This window comes from Schistocerca gregaria, chromosome 1 (assembly GCF_023897955.1).
Source record: "Schistocerca gregaria isolate iqSchGreg1 chromosome 1, iqSchGreg1.2, whole genome shotgun sequence".
Taxonomy (NCBI): Eukaryota; Metazoa; Arthropoda; class Insecta; order Orthoptera; family Acrididae; genus Schistocerca; species Schistocerca gregaria.
This window is the reverse complement of record NC_064920.1, coordinates 1079644854-1079664146: the sequence shown is the minus strand read 5'-3', so window position 1 is coordinate 1079664146 and position 19293 is coordinate 1079644854. Positions and strand designations below refer to the sequence as shown.

The 19293-nt window shown below is 40.3% G+C and overlaps 1 protein-coding gene across 3 annotated transcripts in view; it reads right to left on the bottom strand.

Moving 5' to 3' along the window:
• The window catches only part of LOC126281858 (sphingosine-1-phosphate lyase), a 69301-nt gene that overhangs the window by 9470 nt on the left and 40538 nt on the right, over positions 1–19293 (bottom strand). For all 3 annotated transcript variants that reach the window (XM_049981123.1, XM_049981132.1, XM_049981141.1), the window contains exons 6-9: positions 17898–18033; positions 17525–17627; positions 17306–17452; positions 1579–1699 (exon numbers count right to left, since the gene is read on the bottom strand). In XM_049981123.1, the coding sequence (XP_049837080.1) occupies positions 1579–1699; positions 17306–17452; positions 17525–17627; positions 17898–18033 (507 nt within the window). The remainder of the gene's footprint in view (positions 1–1578; positions 1700–17305; positions 17453–17524; positions 17628–17897; positions 18034–19293) is intronic.

Here is a 19293-nt window from a genome sequence, read left to right as displayed (position 1 = left end):
ATCCTGGATGGCTTCCCATACTTTTTTTTAGAACAAATGGAATGCTTGACGGAGTCCACGAATGCTTGCTATGACTGTATCTTGCTCTCCTTAATAACGCGCGGAGTGTTGGCCCTCATGGCCTGAAATGCTGTGAGGTTGTCTGCTGTTGGGCAATATTTAAACCTTCAAAGAGCCACAGGCTTGTCCCAAACCGCTGAGCGGCAATCACCAGTCCACCAAATAACAGGTTACTTCCAAAGATGACCCGAACACTTTGGGATCGGTAAGTCAGCGGCATGATTGATCACTCATGTGACAATGTCCACTCAGATAGCTCTGCTGACCATCCATTTTTGTGGCTTCTCTTCAAGTCAACCTCCATCCAGAACGTAGATCCACAGTGGAAAAAGAACTGGAATGAAGGTCATTAGTTGCTTCCCACTGAGCTGAGTCTGCAAGGATGGGAGAGAAGAATGAGAGGTTGGTGGCTGAGGACGACCCAGTAGCAGCTAAGAAATGAGGATGCACAACTCATGAGACATGAGGTTCTCCAAGACTCGTCCCCCAGAGGCAAGTATAGCTCAAGTCCCATTAATACATTATGAGCACTGAAATCACCCAGTAGAAAAAAATGGGTAGGGAAGTTGTTCAATAAGCCCTGTGAGAGCCACAGGGTCAACTGCTTCCTGTGGAGGCAATTGCAGTGAGCAGATTCTGCCCCACACAAACAATAACAGTTATTGCTTGTTTAAGTCAGTAACCAAGGAGAAAGCAGAGAAGTGGTGTGTGTTACTGACAAACATAGTGACCCCTCCCTTGGCTCTATCCCCACTCAGGTCATCCTTACGGTGAATGGTGTAGCCCCATAGCACAGGGATATCAGTGGCTTTAAAATGTGTTTCTTATAAGCACAACCAAGGGACGTACCTGTGCAAGCAGTTTCAGTTCCTCCACATGTCCTGAACCCATTAATGTTCCACTGTAGGATGGGAGCCATCCATCACACTGGTACCACTTTCATCCTAACTTTCTACAAGGGAGGGGAGCCAGCAATGGGTGGAGACTCAGTCTGCGGGCAACTCGCGACATAAATGCCCGTCTGACATCAAGGTCCGCCACCTCCCAAGAAAGTTGAACGAAGTGTCTGAGAGGATGACATTGATACTGTCATACTGTGTACTTCCTGTCTCTTGTCATGGCCAATTCTTCACTTTTGACCTTGATTTTCTTGTCTGAGTAGGTTTTGATGCTATAACTGCTGATACAGCAGTGGCAGCGCTGGACTGTGGACCAGATGGAATCTTTGGAGGGGCAGGGAGTTTCGCAACAACAAATCAGTTCATTACTTTCCTCACACACCTCATATACCTCAACACACAAATTTTATTTAGTGGAATACTCTTAAGTGGAATGGAAGTAACCAGCAATCCGAAGTCATATGTTGTGTGTTTTTGAACATCTCCTACAAAAGCAGACTCGTACAAAAACTCAAGGCTTTTACTACTGACACTGATAAATAACTATTTCTCGTATTTTAAGTCCTCTAAAATACACACACCTCATGACAAAGTTTTTCATTTATCAGTAAGAACTTACCTTTCCCCCAACTTCTTTCACAGGTTCTTTCAGGATCTTTTCTAGTTCTTCCTGAATGTCTGACAAGAATCGCTCAGCAACTCCCTCAGCAGTATGCATGTACGTTACACAGAGATGCATTCTGGAAAAATTGGAAAACACGAGTTAATGAACTATTTTGAACAATTTAGAGAAAGCAGCTTAAAAATTATGAAAAAGAACAGTCAATGTTAGTGTATTTTTCATTGCATTTTCAGAATTTCCATCTTGTTTTTGTAAATGGAGCATATACGAAAACCTTAAAACATCTCTCCTGTATTCGGGTTTTTATAAGCTTCTATTCCTATTTTTTTTCACCCTGAAAACTACTTTCTTCTTCAGTACTAATATTTGTGACACATATGTGCATATTTGTTAAGAACATGCTGTTTTACTGACATTTATCGGTAAGTACTAATACTTTCTCAGTAAATAATAGATAATATTCACAATATAGTGGAGCTGTTGAGTTGCAGACAGGCACAACGAGAAGAATGCTTAACAAGTAAGCTTTCAGCCAAACGGCCTTCGTTAGACAACACACGCCCACACACAAATGCAACTCACATGCACATGACCACAGTCTCTGGCTGCCAAGGCGAGACAGCGAGCAGCAGCACATGATAGGAGGAGCAAACTGGATGATGGGGGGAAGGAGGAGGCTGGAATGGAGAGGGGGAGGGATAGCAGGGTAGAGGTGCGCAGTTGTAAAGTGTTGTTTGTGGGAGCATACAGGGACGAGGTGGGGAGAGGGTACGGCAGCTAGGTACAGTCGGGAGGTTAGACAGGTGGCAGGACGGAGGGGTGGGGGGTGGGTGGGGGGGGAGTAAAAAGACTGTGGATGTGTTGGTGGAGTAGAGGGCTGTGTAGTGCTTGAATGCAAACAAGGAAGGGAATAGGTGGGTAAAGGACAATGACTAATGAAACTTGAGGCCTGGAGGGTTACAGGAAGATAGGATATATCATAGGGAGATTTCCCACAGGTGCAGTTCAGAAAACTGGTGTTGGTGGGAAGGACCCAGACGGCATAGGCTGTGAAGCAGTCACTGAAATGAAGAATGTCGTGTTCAGCAGCACACTCAACTACTGGGCGGTCAAGTTGTTTCTTGGTGACAGTTTGTCAGTGGTCATTCATGCGGAGAGACAGCTTGTTGGTTGTCATACCCACGTAGAACGCAGCACAGTGGTTGCAGCTAAGCTTGCAGATCACGTGACTGTTTTCACAGGTAGCCCTGCCTTTGATGGGATGAGTGATGTTTGTGAGTGGACTCGATAGGTGGTGGGAGGGTGTATGGGACAGGTCTTGCATCAAGATCTATTACAGGGATATGAGTCATGAGGCAAGGGGTTGGGAGCAGGGTTGTGTAGGGGTGGACAAGGATACTGTGTAGGTTTGGTGAACATCCGAATACCACTGTAGGAGGGGGTGGGAAGGATATTGGGTATGACCTTCCTCATTTTAGGGTACGACCAGAGGTAATCAAAACATTGGCAAAGAATGTGATTCTGTTGCTAATGAGAGGTGGTTACAACCTTGGTGAAAAATGTGATTCTGTTGCTCCCGGCCTGTATGGTACTGAGTCATGAGGGGAATGCTCCTCTGTGACCAGATGTGGGACTTTGGGAGATGGTGGATGACTGCATAGATGGTCAGCATTCCACCCCTACTTTCCATTGTTTAATGATAGATAATCTGTTTGTAATTTTGTGTGTTCCCTAACACTTTCAGCTCTTTCTTCTACTGAGTTCAATTTTCAGTTTTCGTAAAACTGTTCCCAATTCACTGTCACACCACATTGTAAAATGAGTTGAACAATGTGTTCTACACCTATATCTTCAAGCTGTTGAAATGGTTTCAAATGGTTCAAATGGCTCTGAGCACTATGGGACTTAACCGCTGTGGTCATCAGTCCCCTAGAACTTAGAACTACTTAAACCTAACTAACCTAATGACATCACAAACAGCCATGCCCGAGGCAAAATTTGAACCTGCGACTGCAGCGGTCGCGCAGTTCCAGACTGTAGCGCCTACAATCGATCAGCCAATCCGGTCGGTCGAAATGGTTTCCTAGGGTCGTTATTGGTGTTCTACACCTATATCTTTAAGCTATCAAAATGGTTTCCTAGGGTCATTATTGATCAATTGGCACAATGTGCTAAACATCCCACGTGTGCTGGTCATTACATTTGACATTGAATTTTCAATAATCTCAGAACAAAACAATTGTATACAATTCAACTCAATATCTTCACATACAATGCTGCTGTGTTGTTCATGGGCACACCTCAGCAACACTGATAAGAGGATACCATAGTCAACATTTTAACAAAGCTATAAAAGTACACTAGACTGTGGATGTTGATACCACTGTGTTGTTGTTGTTGTTGTCTTCAGTCCTGAGACTGGTTTGATGCAGCTCTCCATGCTATTCTATCCTGTGCAAGCTTCTTCATCTCCCAGTACCTACTGCAACCTATATCCTTCTGAACCTGCTTAGTGTACTCATCTCTCGGTCTCCCTCTACGATTTTTACCCTCCACTGCTAAATTTGTGATCCCTTGATGCCTCAAAACATGTCCTACCAACCGATCCCTTCTTCTAGTCAAGTTGTGCCACAAACTTCTCTTCTCCCCAATCCTATTCAATACCTCCTCATTAGTTACGTGATCTATCCACCTTATCTTCAGTATTCTTCTGTAGCACCACATTTCGAAAGCTTCTATTCTTTTCTTGTCCATGTTTCACTTCCATACATGGCTACACTCCAAACAAATACTTTCAGAAACGACTTCCTGATACATAAATCTATATTCGATGTTAACGAATTTCTCTTCTTCAGAAACGCTTTCCTTGCCATTGCCAGTCTACATTTTATATCCTCTCTACTTCGACCATCATCAGTTATTTTACTTCCTAAATAGCAAAACTCCTTTACTACTTTAAGTGTCTCATTTCCTAATCTAATTCCCTCAGCATCACCCGATTTAATTTGACTACATTCCATTATCCTCATTTTGCTTTTGTTGATGTTCATCTGATATCCTCCTTTCAAGACACTGTCCATTCCGTTCAACTGCTCTTCCAAGTCCTTTGCCGTCTCTGACAGAATTACAATGTCATCGGCGAACCTCAAAGTTTTTACTTCTTCTCCATGAATTTTAATACCTACTCCAAATTTTTCTTTTGTTTCCTTTACTGCTTCCTCAATATACAGATTGAATAACATCGGGGACAGGCTACAACCCTGTCTCACTCCTTTCCCAACCACTGCTTCCCTTTCATGCCCCTTGACTCTTATGACCGCCATCTGTTTTCTGTACAAATTGTAAATAGCCTTTCGCTCCCTGTATTTTACCCCTGCAACCTTTAGAATTTGAAAAAGAGTATTCCACTCAACATAGTCAAAAGCTTTCTCTAAGTCTAAAAATGCTAGAAATGTACGTTTGCCTTTTCTTAATCTTTCTTCTAAGATAAGTCGTAAGGTCAGTATTGCCTCACGTGTTCCAACATTTCTACGGAATCCAAACTGATCCTCCCCGAGCTCTGCATCTACCAGTTTTTCCATTCATCTGTAAAGAATTCGCGTTAGTATTTTGCAGCTGTGACTTATTAAACTGATAGTTCGGTAATTTTCACATCTGTCAGCACCTGCTTTCTTTGGGATTGGAATTATTATACTCTTCTTGAAGTCTGAGGGTATTTCGCCTGTCTCATACATCTTGCTCACCAGCTGGAAGAGTTTTGTCATGACTGGCTCTCCCAAGGCCGTCAGTAGTTCTAATGGAAAGTTGTCTACTCCGGGGGCCTTGTTTTGACTCAGGTCTTTCAGTGCTCTGTCAAACTCTTCATGCAGTATCGTATCTCCCATTTCGTATTTATCTACATCCTCTTCCATTTCCATAATATTGCCCTCAAGTACATCGCCCTTGTATAAACCTTCTATATACTCCTTCCACCTTTCTGCCTTCCCTTCTTTGCTTAGAACTGGGTTGCCATCTGAGCTCTTGATATTCATACACGTGGTTCTCTTCTCTCCAAAGGTCTCTTTAATTTTCCTGTAGGCAGTATCTATCTTACCCCTAGTGAGATAAGCTTCTACATCCTTACATTTGTCCTCTAGCCATCCCTGCTTAGCCATTTTGCACTTCCCGTCGATCTCATTTTTGAGACGTTTGTATACCTTTTTGCCTGCTTCATTTACTGCATTTTTATATTTTCTCCTTTCATCAATTAAATTCAATATTTCTTCTGTTACCCAAGGATTTCTAGCAGCCCTCGTCTTTTTACCTACTTTATCCTCTGCTGCCTTCACTACTTCATCCCTCAGAGCTACCCATTCTTCTTCTACTGTATTTCTTTCCCCTATTCCTGTCAATTGTTCCCTTATGCTCGCCCTGAAACTCTGTACAACCTCTGGTTCTTTCAGTTTATCCAGGTCCCATCTCCTTAATTTCCCACATTTTTGCATTTTCTTCAGTTTTAATCTACAGGTCATAACCAATAGATTGTGGTCAGAGTCCACATCTGCCCCTGGAAATGTCTTACAACTTAAAACCTGGTTCCTAAATCTCTGTCTTACCATTATATAATCTTATACTTTTTAGTATCTCCAGGGTTCTTCCATGTATACAACCTTCTTTCATGATTCTTAAACCAAGTGTTAGCTATGATTAAGTTGTGCTCTGTGCAAAATTCTACTAGGCGTCTTCCTCTTTCATTTCTTAGCCCCAATCCATATTCACCTACTATGTTTCCTTCTCTCCCTTTTTCTACACTCAAATTCCAGTCACCCATTACTATTAAATTTTCGTCTCCCTTCACTATCTGAATAATTTCTTTTATTTCATCGTACATTTCTTCAATTTCTTCGTCATCTGCAGAGCTAGTTGGCATATAAACTTGTACTACTGTAGTAGCTGTGGGCTTCGTATCTATCTTGGCCACAATAATGCATTCACTATGCTGTTTGTAGTAGCTTACCCGCATTCCTTTTTTCCTATTCATTATTAAACATATCCTGCATTACCCCTATTTGATTTTGTGTCTATGACCCTTTAGTCACCTGACCAGAAGTCTTGTTCCTCCTGCCACCGAACTTCACTAATTCCCACTATATCTAACTTTAACCTATCCATTTCCCTTTTTAAATTTTCTAACCTACCTGCCCGATTAAGGGATCTGACATTCCACACTCCGATCCGTAGAACGCCAGTTTTCTTTCTCCTGATAACGACATCCTCTGAGTAGTTCCCGCCCGGAGATCCGAATGGGGGACTATTTTACCTCCGGAATATTTTACCCAAGAGGACGCCATCATCATTTAATCATACAGTAAAGCTGCATGTCCTCGGGAAAAATTACGGCTGTAGTTTCCCCTTGCTTTCAGCCGTTCGCAGTACCAGCACAGCAAGGCCGTTTTGGTTAATGTTCCAAGGCCAGATCAGTCAATCACCCAGACTGTTGCCCCTGCAACTACTGAAAAGGCTGCTGCCCCTCTTCAGGAACCACACGTTTGTCTGGCCTCTCAACAGATACCCCTCCGTTGTGGTTGCACCTACGGTACGGTCATCTGTATCGCTGAGGCACGCAAGCCTCCCCACCAACGGCAAGGTCCATGGTTCATGGGGGGGGGGATACCACTGTACCTTGTCCAAATTCGCTGAAGAACAAATTCACAACTGACGAGATTGTTACCTTGGAAAATCATTTCACGACTGAGAGAGACAAACTTTCTGCCAACCGCAACAGAAAACCTAAATTTCGAATGCATTCATACTCTGTAATTTGTTACCATATTTATGAATAGTTGTTGCACCATGTGTGCTATCGAAAACCACATGTCTTCCTTGATATTTGTGAATTCATTATTCATGGGAATGATGTTCATTAAATTCATTTTACTGGCCACTGTTTAGTATATATGAACAAATGAGGCGCTAATTTGTGGTTAAAAAGGATGTAAAACATTTCCACAAAGAAGAAAGGTCAAACTGGAAAATCAGATTACTAATAAGAAGCAGAAAAGGATGCCAAAATGTTTTGTGATTCTACGGAGTTGAAGAAAATAAATGTTATCAAAAAACTGAACTCAATCATGGCAGAACTAATTGAGATAAACTTAATATAACCTCAACTCTGTTTTGCAAAGGATTGTATTTCATTGCATTTGTGATGATTTGCCGCATAGAGAACTGAGCAATATACAGATGCAAGCACACTTGTGGATTTGGGACAGAGAGAGGAGTGTGGTCATTCAACACAAGTTTGGCAGGAAGGTAGCTAGCCCTCCACTCGGCCTGCAGACAACAGTATTCGTCACCCGTCTGTCAAGACAACAGGACAGTAAGTAGCAGAGTTTCACTGGAAACGCATGGTGTGTCGTTCTTTGTGCTTGCTGTGAAAGCATGCTGTTGCCTAAAGAACAATTTAATACCATACTCACAATATCAAGTGCATGATGCATCATAGTTATGTAAGCATTATGCATACTGGATTAAAAGTTTTACTGTGACAAAACAGATGATCCTAAGCAGCATCTCATACCACAATTAGCTTAGGCATTACTATCATAAATTACGACAGTCAATAATTACTGTATTAACTGTGCAGAGCTTAATAAAGATTCCAAACGAGGATAATACACTGTAGAATAATGATTTAGAACCAAGAGTAGAGACTTAATATTTATTTTTGTGTTATTAGAGCTTTTCCATATTATGCCAGTAACAACACTAAAAATTATTGTTAAGGTTATTAGAAGTAAAAAAACCAATGCAGCATGATGAAGTACACAAAGACGAGTCAATTAATGTGCCACAATCCACGTAGCAGTCTTACAATGTTTGCACATGATGCTGTCATTTACTGTCTTATAAAGTCATCACATGATCAAAACAAATTGTCAAATGATTTAGACAAGATACATGTATGCTCCAAAAATTAGCAACTGACTCTACATAATGAAAACTGTGAAGTCATCTACAAGAGTACCAAAAGAAATACACTAAAATTCAGTTAGACAATAAATCTCACAAATCCAAAGTCTGTAAATTCAACTAAGTAATTTTATTTTCAACTAAATACTTAGAAATTACAATTACGAATAACTTAAGTTGGTGCGGCTCTGCAGATGACGAAGAAATTGAAGAAATGTATGATGAGATAAAAGAAATTATTCAGGTACTGAAGGGAGACAAAAATTTAATAGTCATGGGTGACTGGAATTCGACAGTAGGAAAAGGGAGAAAAGGAAACATAGTAGGTGAATATGGATTGGGGCTAAGAAATGAAAGAGAAAGCCGTCTGCTAGAATTTTGCACAGAGCATAACTTAATCATAGCTAACACTTGGTTCAAGAATCATAAAAGAAGGCTGTATACACGGAAGAATCCCGGGGATACTAAAAGGTATCAGATAGATTATATAATGGTAAGATTCAGGAACCAGGTTTTAAATTGTAGGAAATTTACAGGGGCAGATGTGGACTCTGGCCACCATCTATTGGTTATGAACTGTAGATTAAAAGTGAAGAAATTGCAAAAAGGTGGCGACTTAAGGAGATGGGACCTGGGTAAACTGAAAGAACCAGAGGTTGTACAGAGCTTCAGGGACAGCATAAGGGAGCAATTGACAGGAATGGAGGAAAGAAATACAGTAGGAGACGAATGGGTAGCTCCGAGGGATGAAATAGTGAAGGCAGCAGAGGATCAAGTAGGTAAAAAGACGAGTGCTAGTAGAAATCCTTGGGTAACAGAAGAAATATTGAATTTAATTGATGAAAGGAGAAAATACAAAAATGCAGTAAATGAAGCAGGCAAAAAGGAATACAAATGTCTCAAAAATGAGATAGACAGGAAGTGCAAAATGGGTAAGCAGGCATGGCTAGAGGACAAATATAAGGATGTGGAGGCTTATCTCACTGGGGGTAAAATAGATACTGCCTACAGGAAAATTAAAGAGACCTTTGGAGAAAAGAGAGCCACCTGTATGAATACCTTGGACCTACTGATAACAAACACACCAGAAATTTTCGACTCTGTATGTGCAGAACAGGGAATCAGTGATCATAAGGCCGTTGCAGCATCCCTGAATATGGAAGTTAATAGGAATATAAAAAAGGGAGGAAGGTTTATCTGTTTAGCAAAAGTAATAGAAGGCAGATTTCAGACTACCTAACAGATCAAAATGAAAATTTCTGTTCCGACACTGACAATGTTGAGTGTTTATGGAAAAAGTTCAAGGCAATCGTAAAATTGCGTTTTAGACAGGTACGTGCCGAGTAAAACTGTGAGGGACGGGAAAAACCCACCGTGGTACAACAACAAAGTTAGGAAACTACTGCGAAAGCAAAGAGAGCTTCACTCCAAGTTTAAACGCAGCCAAAACCTCTCAGACAAACAGAAGCTAAACGATGTCAAAGTTAGCGTAAGGATGGCTATGCGTGAAGCATTCAGTGAATTAGAAAGTAAAATTCTATGTACTGACTTGACAGAAAATCCTAGGAAGTTCTGGTCTTATGTTAAATCAGTAAGTGGCTCGAAACAGCATATCCAGACACTCCGGGATGATGATGGCATTGAAACAGAGGATGACACGCATAAAGCTGAAATACTAAATTCCTTTTTCCAAAGCTGTTTCATGGAGGAAGACTGCACTGCAGTTCCTTCTCTAAATCCTCGCACAAACAAAAAAATGGCTGACATCGAAATAAGTGTCCAAGGAATAGAAAATCAACTGAAATCACTCAACAGAGGAAAGTCAACTGGACCTAACGAGATACCAATTCGATTCTACACAGAGTACGCGAAAGAACTTGCCCTCCTTCTAACAGCTGTGTACTTCTAGTCTCTAGAGGAACGTAAGGTTCCAAATGATTGGAAAAGAGCACAGGTAGTCCCGGTCTTCAAGAAGGGTCGTCAGGCAGATGCGCAAAACTATAGACTTATATCTCTGACGTCGATCTGTTGTAGAATATTAGAACATGTTTTTTGCTCGAGTATCATGTCGTTTTTGGAAACCCAGATTCTACTCTGTAGGAATCAACATGGATTCCGGAAACAGCGATCGTGTGAGACCCAACTCGCTTTATTTGTGCATGAGACCCAGAAAATATTAGATACAGGCTCCCAGGTAGATGGTATTTTTCTTGACTTCCGAAAGGCGTTCGATACAGTTCCGCACTGTCGCCTGATAAACAACGTAAGAGCCTACGGAATATCAGACTAGCTGTGTGGCTGGATTGAAGAGTTTTTAGCAAACAGAACACAGCATGTTGTTATCAATGGAGAGACGTCTACAGACGTTAAAGTAACCTCTGGTGTGTCACAGGGGAGTGTTATGGGACCATTGCTTTTCACAATATATATAAATGACCTAGTAGATAGTGTCGTAAGTTCCATGCGGCTTTTCGCGGATGATGCTGTAGTATACAGAGAAGTTGCAGCATTAGAAAATTGCAGCGAAATGCAGGAAGATCTGCAGCGGATAGGCACTTGGTGCAGGGAGTGGCAACTGACCCTTAACATAGACAAATGTAATGTATTGCGAGTACATAGAAAGAAGGATCCTTTATTGTATGATTATATGATAGCGGAACGAACACTGGTAGCAGTTACTTCTGTAAAATATCTGGGAGTATGCGTGCAGAACGACTTGAAGTGGAATGATCATATAAAATTAATTGTTGGTAAGGCGGGTGCCAGGTTGAGATTCATTGGGAGAGTCCTTAGAAAATGTAGTCCATTAACAAAGGAGGTGGCTTACAAAACACTCGTTCGACCTATACTTGAGTATTGGTCATCAGTGTGGGATCCGTACCAGATCGGGTTGACGGAGGAGATAGAGAAGATCCAAAGAAGAGCGGCGTGTTTCGTCACAGAGTTATTTGGTAACCGTGATAGCATTACGGAGATGTTTAACAAACTCAAGTGGCAAACTCTGCAAGAGAGGCGCTCTGCATGGCGGTGTAGCTTGCTCGCCAGGTTTCGAGAGGGTGCGTTTCTGGATGAGGTATTGAATATATTGCTCCCCCCTACTTATAACTCCCGAGGAGATCACGAATGTAAAATTAGAGAGATTAGAGCGCGCACGGAGGCTTTGCAGCAGTCGTTCTTCCCGCGAACCATACGAGACTGGAACAGGAAAGAGAGGTAATGACAGTGGCACGTAAAGTGGCCTCCGCCACACACCGTTGGGTGGCTTGCGGAGTATAAATGTAGATGTAGATGTAGAATACCAAAAGCTCAGATGGAAACCCGGTTCAAAGCAAAGAAGGGAAAGCAGAAAGGTGGAAGGAGTATATAGAGGGTCTATACAAGGGCGATGTACTTGAGGACAATATTATGGAAATGGAAGAGGTTGTAGATGAAGATGAAATGGGAGATACGATACTGCGTGAAGAGTTTGACAGACCACTGAAAGACCTGAGTCGAAACAATGCCCCGGCAGTAGACAACTGATGGCCTTGGGTGAGCCAGTTCTGACAAAACTCTTCCATCTGGTGAGCAAGATGTACGAGACAGGCGAAATACCCTCAGACTTCAAGAAGAATATAATAATTCCAATCCCAAAGAAAGCAGGTGTTGACAGAAGTGAAAATTACCGAACTATCAGTTTAATAAGTCACAGCTGCAAAATACTAACACAAATTCTCTACAGACAAATGGAAAAACTAGTAGAAGCCGACCTCGGGGAAGATCAGTTTGGATTCTGTAGAAATGTTGGAACACGTGAGGCAATACTGACCTTACGACTTATCTTAGAAGAAAGATTAAGGAAAGGCAAACGTACATTTCTAGCATTTGTAGACTTAGAGAAAGCTTTTGACAATGTTGACTGGAATACTCTCTTTCAAATTCTAAAGGTGGAAAGTGTAAAATACAGGGAGCAAAAGGCTATTTACAATTTGTAAAGAAACCAGATGGTAGTTATAAGAGTCGAGGGGCATGAAAGGGAAGCAGTGGTTGGGAAGGGAGTGAGACAGGGTTGCAGCCTCTCCCCGATGTTATTCAATCTGTATATTGAGCAAGCAGTAAAGGAAACAAAGGAAAAATTCGGAGTAGGTATTAAAATCCATGGAGAAGAAATAAAAACTTTGAGGTTCGCCGATGACATTGTAATTCTATCAGAGACAGCAAAGGACTTGGAAGAGCATTTGAATGGAATGGACAGTGTCTTGAAAGGAGGATATAAGATGAACATCAACAAAAGCAAAACGAGGATAATGGAATGTAGTCGAATTAAGTGGGGTGATGCTGAGGGAATTAGATTAGGAAATGAGACACTTAAAGTAGTAAAGGAGTTTTGCTATTTGGGGAGCAAAATAACTGATTATGGTCGAAGTAGAGAGGATATAAAATGTAGACTGGCAATGGCAAGGAAAGCGTTTCTGAAGAAGAGAAATTTGTTAACATCGAGTATAGATTTAGGTGCCAGGAAGTCGTTTCTGAAAGTATTTGTCTGGAGTGTAGCCATGTATGGAAGTGAAACATGGACAATAAATAGTTTGGACAAGAAGAGAATAGAAGCTTTCGAAATGTGGTGCTACAGAAGAATGTTGAAGATTAGGTGGGTAGATCACGTAACTAATGAGGAGGTATTGAATAGGATTGGGGAGAAGAGAAGTTTGTGGCACAACTTGACTAGAAGAAGGGATCGGCTGGTAGTACGTGTCCTGAGGCATCAAGGTATCACAAATTTAGCATTGGAGGGCAGCGTGGAGGGAAAAAATCGTAGGAGGAGACCAAGAGATGAATACATTAAGCAGATTCAGAAGGATGTAGGTTGCAGTAGGTACTGGGAGATGAAGAAGCTTGCACAGGATAGATTCGCATGAAGAGCTGCACCAAACCAGTCTCAGGACTGAAGACCACAACAACAACAAGTTGGAGTGATCACATAAATAATGTTGTCAAGAAAGCAAACCAAAGACTGATCTGTTGGCGGAACCCAGACACCTGACAAAATGCAACATGCCTACTAAAGAGACTCTCACACTACACTTGTACGTTCTCTTTTGCTGTGCAGTGTGGGATCCGTGTCAGAAGCAATCGACGGAGGACACTGAAAATGTTGAAAGAAGGGCAGCTCCTCTTGCACTGTTGCAAAATAAGGGCGAGAGTGCCAAAGATATGGAACGGGAATTGGGGGTAGCAATCATTAAAACAAAAGCGTTTTTTTGTTGCGGCAGGATCTTCTCATTAAATTTCAATTCCCAACTTGCTCTTCAAGTGAAGAGAAATCAGAGCTTGCACAAAAAGACTGAAGTGTTTGTTTTCCCCTCCACACTGTTCAAGGGGGAATGGTAGAAAAACAGCTTGAAGGTGGTCCACTGAACCCTCTGCTAGGCACTTAATTGTGAATTGCACAATAATCAAGTAAATGTAGATGTTGGTAATTTGATACCTCACAAAATCACTCAACAAAACATGTACATGAACTACCTACACATGTCGGACCTGGTGGCTGAATGGAAAGTACAGTCCGGAAACCGAGAGGTCGCAGGATCTAGTCTTAGTCAGACTACAGATTTTCCAGTCTTCATTTTAACCTAGCCTTCACCTCTCAAAAATGTGAGGAGTCATCAGAAACAACACGTGGTTCAGATTACACATTAAACTGTAGGTCCTCTTTCCCTAGTTCAATAACTGGGGTAGGTTAAGGACATGTACGTTGCCATAGAAAGACTTGCACCAGACCACTGAGCCACACACAATAATAATAATAATAATAATAATAATAATAATAATAATAATACAGCAATGGAAAGGATAGTTGCTACTTACCATATAGTGGAGATGCTGAGTCGCAAAAAGGCACAACAGAAAGACTGTTGGAAAGTAATCTTCCGGCCAACAAGGCCTTTGTCAAAAACAGAAACACATGGACACACTGAATATGTGTGTATGTTTCTATTTTTGACAAAGGTCTTGTTGGCTGGAAGCTAACTTTCCGGCAGACTTTTTGTTGTACCTTTCTGCGACTCAGCATCTCTGCTATATGGTGAATAGCAATTACTGTTATCGTCATACTGTCACATTCTAGCCGGGATTTTCCATTGTTTAATAATAATAATACAATTAGTGGCAAAAGTTGCCCACTTCAGATATCCGGGAGAGATAATCCAACCATCAGGATTGAACTCAATAGCCAATAAAGATAGAATCTCCAGATTATAAAAAGCATATAAGCTCACTTGGAATCACTATTATAAGAAATCTTTCTCGGTCAATGCGAAACTAAGACATTACAACACAGTAGTCCTACCAGAAGCACTTTATCTGCAGAAACTACAGTGATCCATGGTCATACTAAGATCAGAGAGATTGAAAAGCGGGAAAGAAAATTCTGAGGAAAATATATGGACCAGTGTTTCGGGAAGGAATTTGCATGAAGAGGTCAACTAGTGAGATTTACAAAGACATAGAAAGAATAACAGATACTATTAGAAAGAGAAGGATGAAATTTTATGGACATCTCAGCAGGATGAATAAAAGCAGGCTCACAAGACAAATCTTTCAAATGGTAAACAAGAGCAAAAACAAGACAAAGTGGATCACTGAAGCAGAAGATGACATTAAAGAACTGGGGATCATACGAGACAACATAAACAATAGAGGACAGTTTAGAAACATCATACAGAAACACACAATTAAACAAGAACATACGGAGAACAGAACGGGAAAAAGACGCTCAGAAGAACGCAAGAGGGAAAACAGTAAACGTATGAAGAGAATTTGGGGAGATCGAAGAAAGAAAAAGAAACCATGACTACTCAAGTTCAATCGCTCTTTCAAAAGGGAATAATCGAAAAATAATAATAATAATAATAACAATTAATAACAATAAAATTATTATTATTATTATTGTTATTAACGATTTCTTATAGATCTTTTCTCTTCCACTCCCCCTCCTACCATCCCTTGAAAGTAATATTATATCCATAGTACACAATATGTGTCAATCTCCAAGTACGTCATCACCATGAAGGCAACTGAGGACAGGTTGGATTAATGCTTTGCATCAAGACACTTCCTGCAAGGCCTACTACAGGAAAGTTGCTTTCTAGTGACCATTCAAAAGGAGAAGAGGTAAAACTCTTTCTGATGGAAGTTGTTTGGCATCATGACATTGTCTTCTGTCAAATAATTCCAATTATTTAAAAGGGAGGCCATGTAAAGTTCGTTATAGTGTGACTTAACAATATGCAGTGCAGTAGCAGTTGCGAACAGAATTGTTTAAGACTCGTACAGCAAGGCTTCGTGAGCTCGCTTTTGCAATGGTAAGACGTATGCGTGCCTGTGTACTCGGCACATGCATCAGTTAAATTAAAGTCAAAACTCCAAATACTGTTACATTAATCGCTCAAGCTGTATTTTTTATGTTTTATGTGCCTATTAAAGTTTGCAACTCAATGTAAAAATAAATATTGTATTAAAAAACACACTATCAGTGATAACCATGTAGTGTGCCTATGGGGAAGGTACAATATAATAGTGGTACGACACGCTACAGAATGATAATAATGCTTCATTACAGGAATATTTACACAGTAAAAGGGACATCTCTGTTATTCTTGGAAGCTAAGACTAGACTAAAGTCAGTAGTGGTCAAGACACAGATATTCCACTTATCGTACATCGGTAATATGTATCACAGTGAATGGCCACCAGAAGTTGTAATCTATCCTTTTCATAATACTGTCATTATTTCATCCTGAATTTTTCAAGAATATATCTGTGTCACATGGGTGGTGTGGTGAGCCTTTTCGCAGTATTCGACTGTGAATGCATGTTTATTTTAGTGCAGGATAAAATAATGGAATGAAGGTGAACCCCAGTGGTTGCAAGTGGTCCATCCCTTTTGAAGAAAACTCTATAAGGAGGACTGAGAACTTTCACATGAAAACACTGCAAAAAAGGTTTTGATTTTAACCTTTGGCACTGGTACACAGTCTGTTGTCCAGAAACTTGCCACAGCTTTTGTCCTCTTATCAGCTACATACTAGTGATGAACACACATTCGAACAGCAATATTTGAACCAGCTGTCACAAGATTGAGTTAGTAACCTCATCTACTGAGGGAGACCTTCTGCCACTACCACTATCAAAGTGCCTTGTTTCAGATGGTGAAATTTACAAGGGACTTTCAAATATGAGCACTGGTTGCTTGTCTGCAGAAAAAAAAGAAAAAGAAACATATTTACGGAACAAAACATGTGGAATAAAATTTGTGTATAAATTTAACTACGAAACAAAGGAAAATATTCTTTCTTTAGCTTCCAACAACTGCTGCAAATTATACACTGACAGACAATTTGAAGCACATACTCTGATACAGAAAAATGCAATTGGAAACATCTGACAGAACGAAAATTATCCTGAAGCATGTGACAGAATTAAAATTGTGCCAACATTGTGTTATCCCTATCTCACAGTAAGTACTGTGACATTTAGGGGAATCAAATTCTCTTCTGAAGGTTTATGAAGGAGAAGTGCAACAAGTACTATATTTGGGCAGTCTTTGTGTCAACAGCTGTCACATGCCATCCCTTTTCAGGAACTACTGGCTGCAAGTAAACAAAAGGAAGCTGCTAAAAAATAGTAACATCTAATCATCAGGATAAATAATCTTCCAGCATGCATAAGCAACTTTTCCATAAGAGAAATGGACTAATCACATGAATAGCAACTGAAATTGCCAGGAACTTACCCAGGCGGAAACTGGAGTGCATTAATATTCCAACCACGTTTAGTAATTGCATCTGACAGTCTATAAATATGAAAATCATTGGAGCCAATTGCTACCACTGATGTGTCAGCAGTTCCAAAAACAAATATCCCTTTCATTTTACGCAATCTGTAACACAAAATTATTGTTTCAGGTTCCAGCCCACAATAAACATGGCAGAAATTAACTGTTTCCACTTACCCTTCCTCAATCTTCTTTGTTGTGGATACAATTTTTTTTGTTGCCTCAACATAACCATCTAAGCCAAAGTACATCATTGTAGCCCAGCAAGCTGCTATAATACCTACAAGAGTAAAATATGAAAGTCAGTTATGTTAAATTTATACATCATCTTTTCATAGGAAACATGTCAAGACAACCTAAAATATTATGCATATTAAAATAAGTAAAACCTAGGATATAAACATTTTCTGACACCTCTAGGTAGTAAGATATGCATGCATGTTGATAACATGTGCCTGCATAGGACTTGCAGAGGTGCTGCAGTACATTCACAAATACCATGAACTCCTTATTAAGACACATGCTTTTATCATAGATGTAGTGTACACACCTCCTGCCCTGGAGCCACTTACACACGGAGACCCGTATACACCACCTGGCCAATCAGTGGTAACAGTGAACTGATGGTGGCGGTACTTTGGTTCAGCATATAGAACAACTGATGATCCCTTTGGTGCAAATCCATACTAAAAATAAAAGTAAAATTATTACTCACAAATTTATTTAAGCCTCTGGTTTCTATGATCAAAAGTTACCACAAATTATATACTTCTGAATAAGGCTCCATGTGAAATGATGGTTCTAATACAGCTTGACAGTCACACACACTCCAGAGGATTTTACTGAACTTAAAGTTAATCAGCATTCAATTATTAAACTATGTAGGGAAAAGTTAATGCTAGAATTGCTTTTTTTGCAGAAGAGACTATAACACAATTAATCAAGTGGAAAAAATCTAATAAATTATGGAAAAATAGTATGATAAATGAAGTCTTTTTCTTTCTACCCACTACACCATTGAGAGTAACAAGCAAATCAAGCAAATAGTGTGATGAAGACAATCAGTAGTCTATGCACTGTACTTGTGGCAGAAGCAAATTCAAATGTATTTTATAGGTGGCGCTCTCTCAACTGACTGATCTGTACATACTTCAATGAACTAACTTCAAACTTCAGCACACCACTGGCTTGTCTCTACTTCCGCCTAACCCCACATAGTTTTACTCACTTTGCCACCACATTTTGGGACTTGCAACCCCCTCTCCCCCCCCCCCCCCCCAACCACCACCACCACCAACAACAACAACAACAACAAAAGTTGCAACAGACTGACTTGGCCTCAGTATCACAGCTATTACTTAGACGCAAATTTCTGAAGTTGTCAAAACAGAAAAGTAAAATTACAGCCACTAAAATAAAGTTGTGAATTTTCACAGATAGATTAAAAATCAAACAAATTTAGCAGGCAGCAACATTAAAAATCCTTTGGGACAAATAATATTCTTCTGGAGAAGACCAAAAAAAGAAAAATGATAACATATCACAAACTGCTAACAGTGGCCAACTTCTTTTATTGATTTTCCAACACATCACAATTATGTTTACAGATGAACAGTTTCGATCAAACAGCCATCTTCAGACTCAGTAGACAACACCAGATCCTTCTGGGTAGCGACTGGATTTGATAGCACACAAACACACAAGAACCGACAATGTCAGAATGTGAAAATATTTTCACAGGTTCAAGAATAGTACCAAAGATGGAAAAAACATGAAGAAATAAAAGCACGTAATGATAAATCATAGGTGGTGGTAGTGGAAGGAACACTCATATAGTAATGTAATGTTCATTTGTTTTGTTTTAGGATGCAAAAACAAAGGCCACACGCACCCATGTCAGAACTGTAAAACATGAAGACAAAAAAAGGAGTTAAAAGCGACTACAT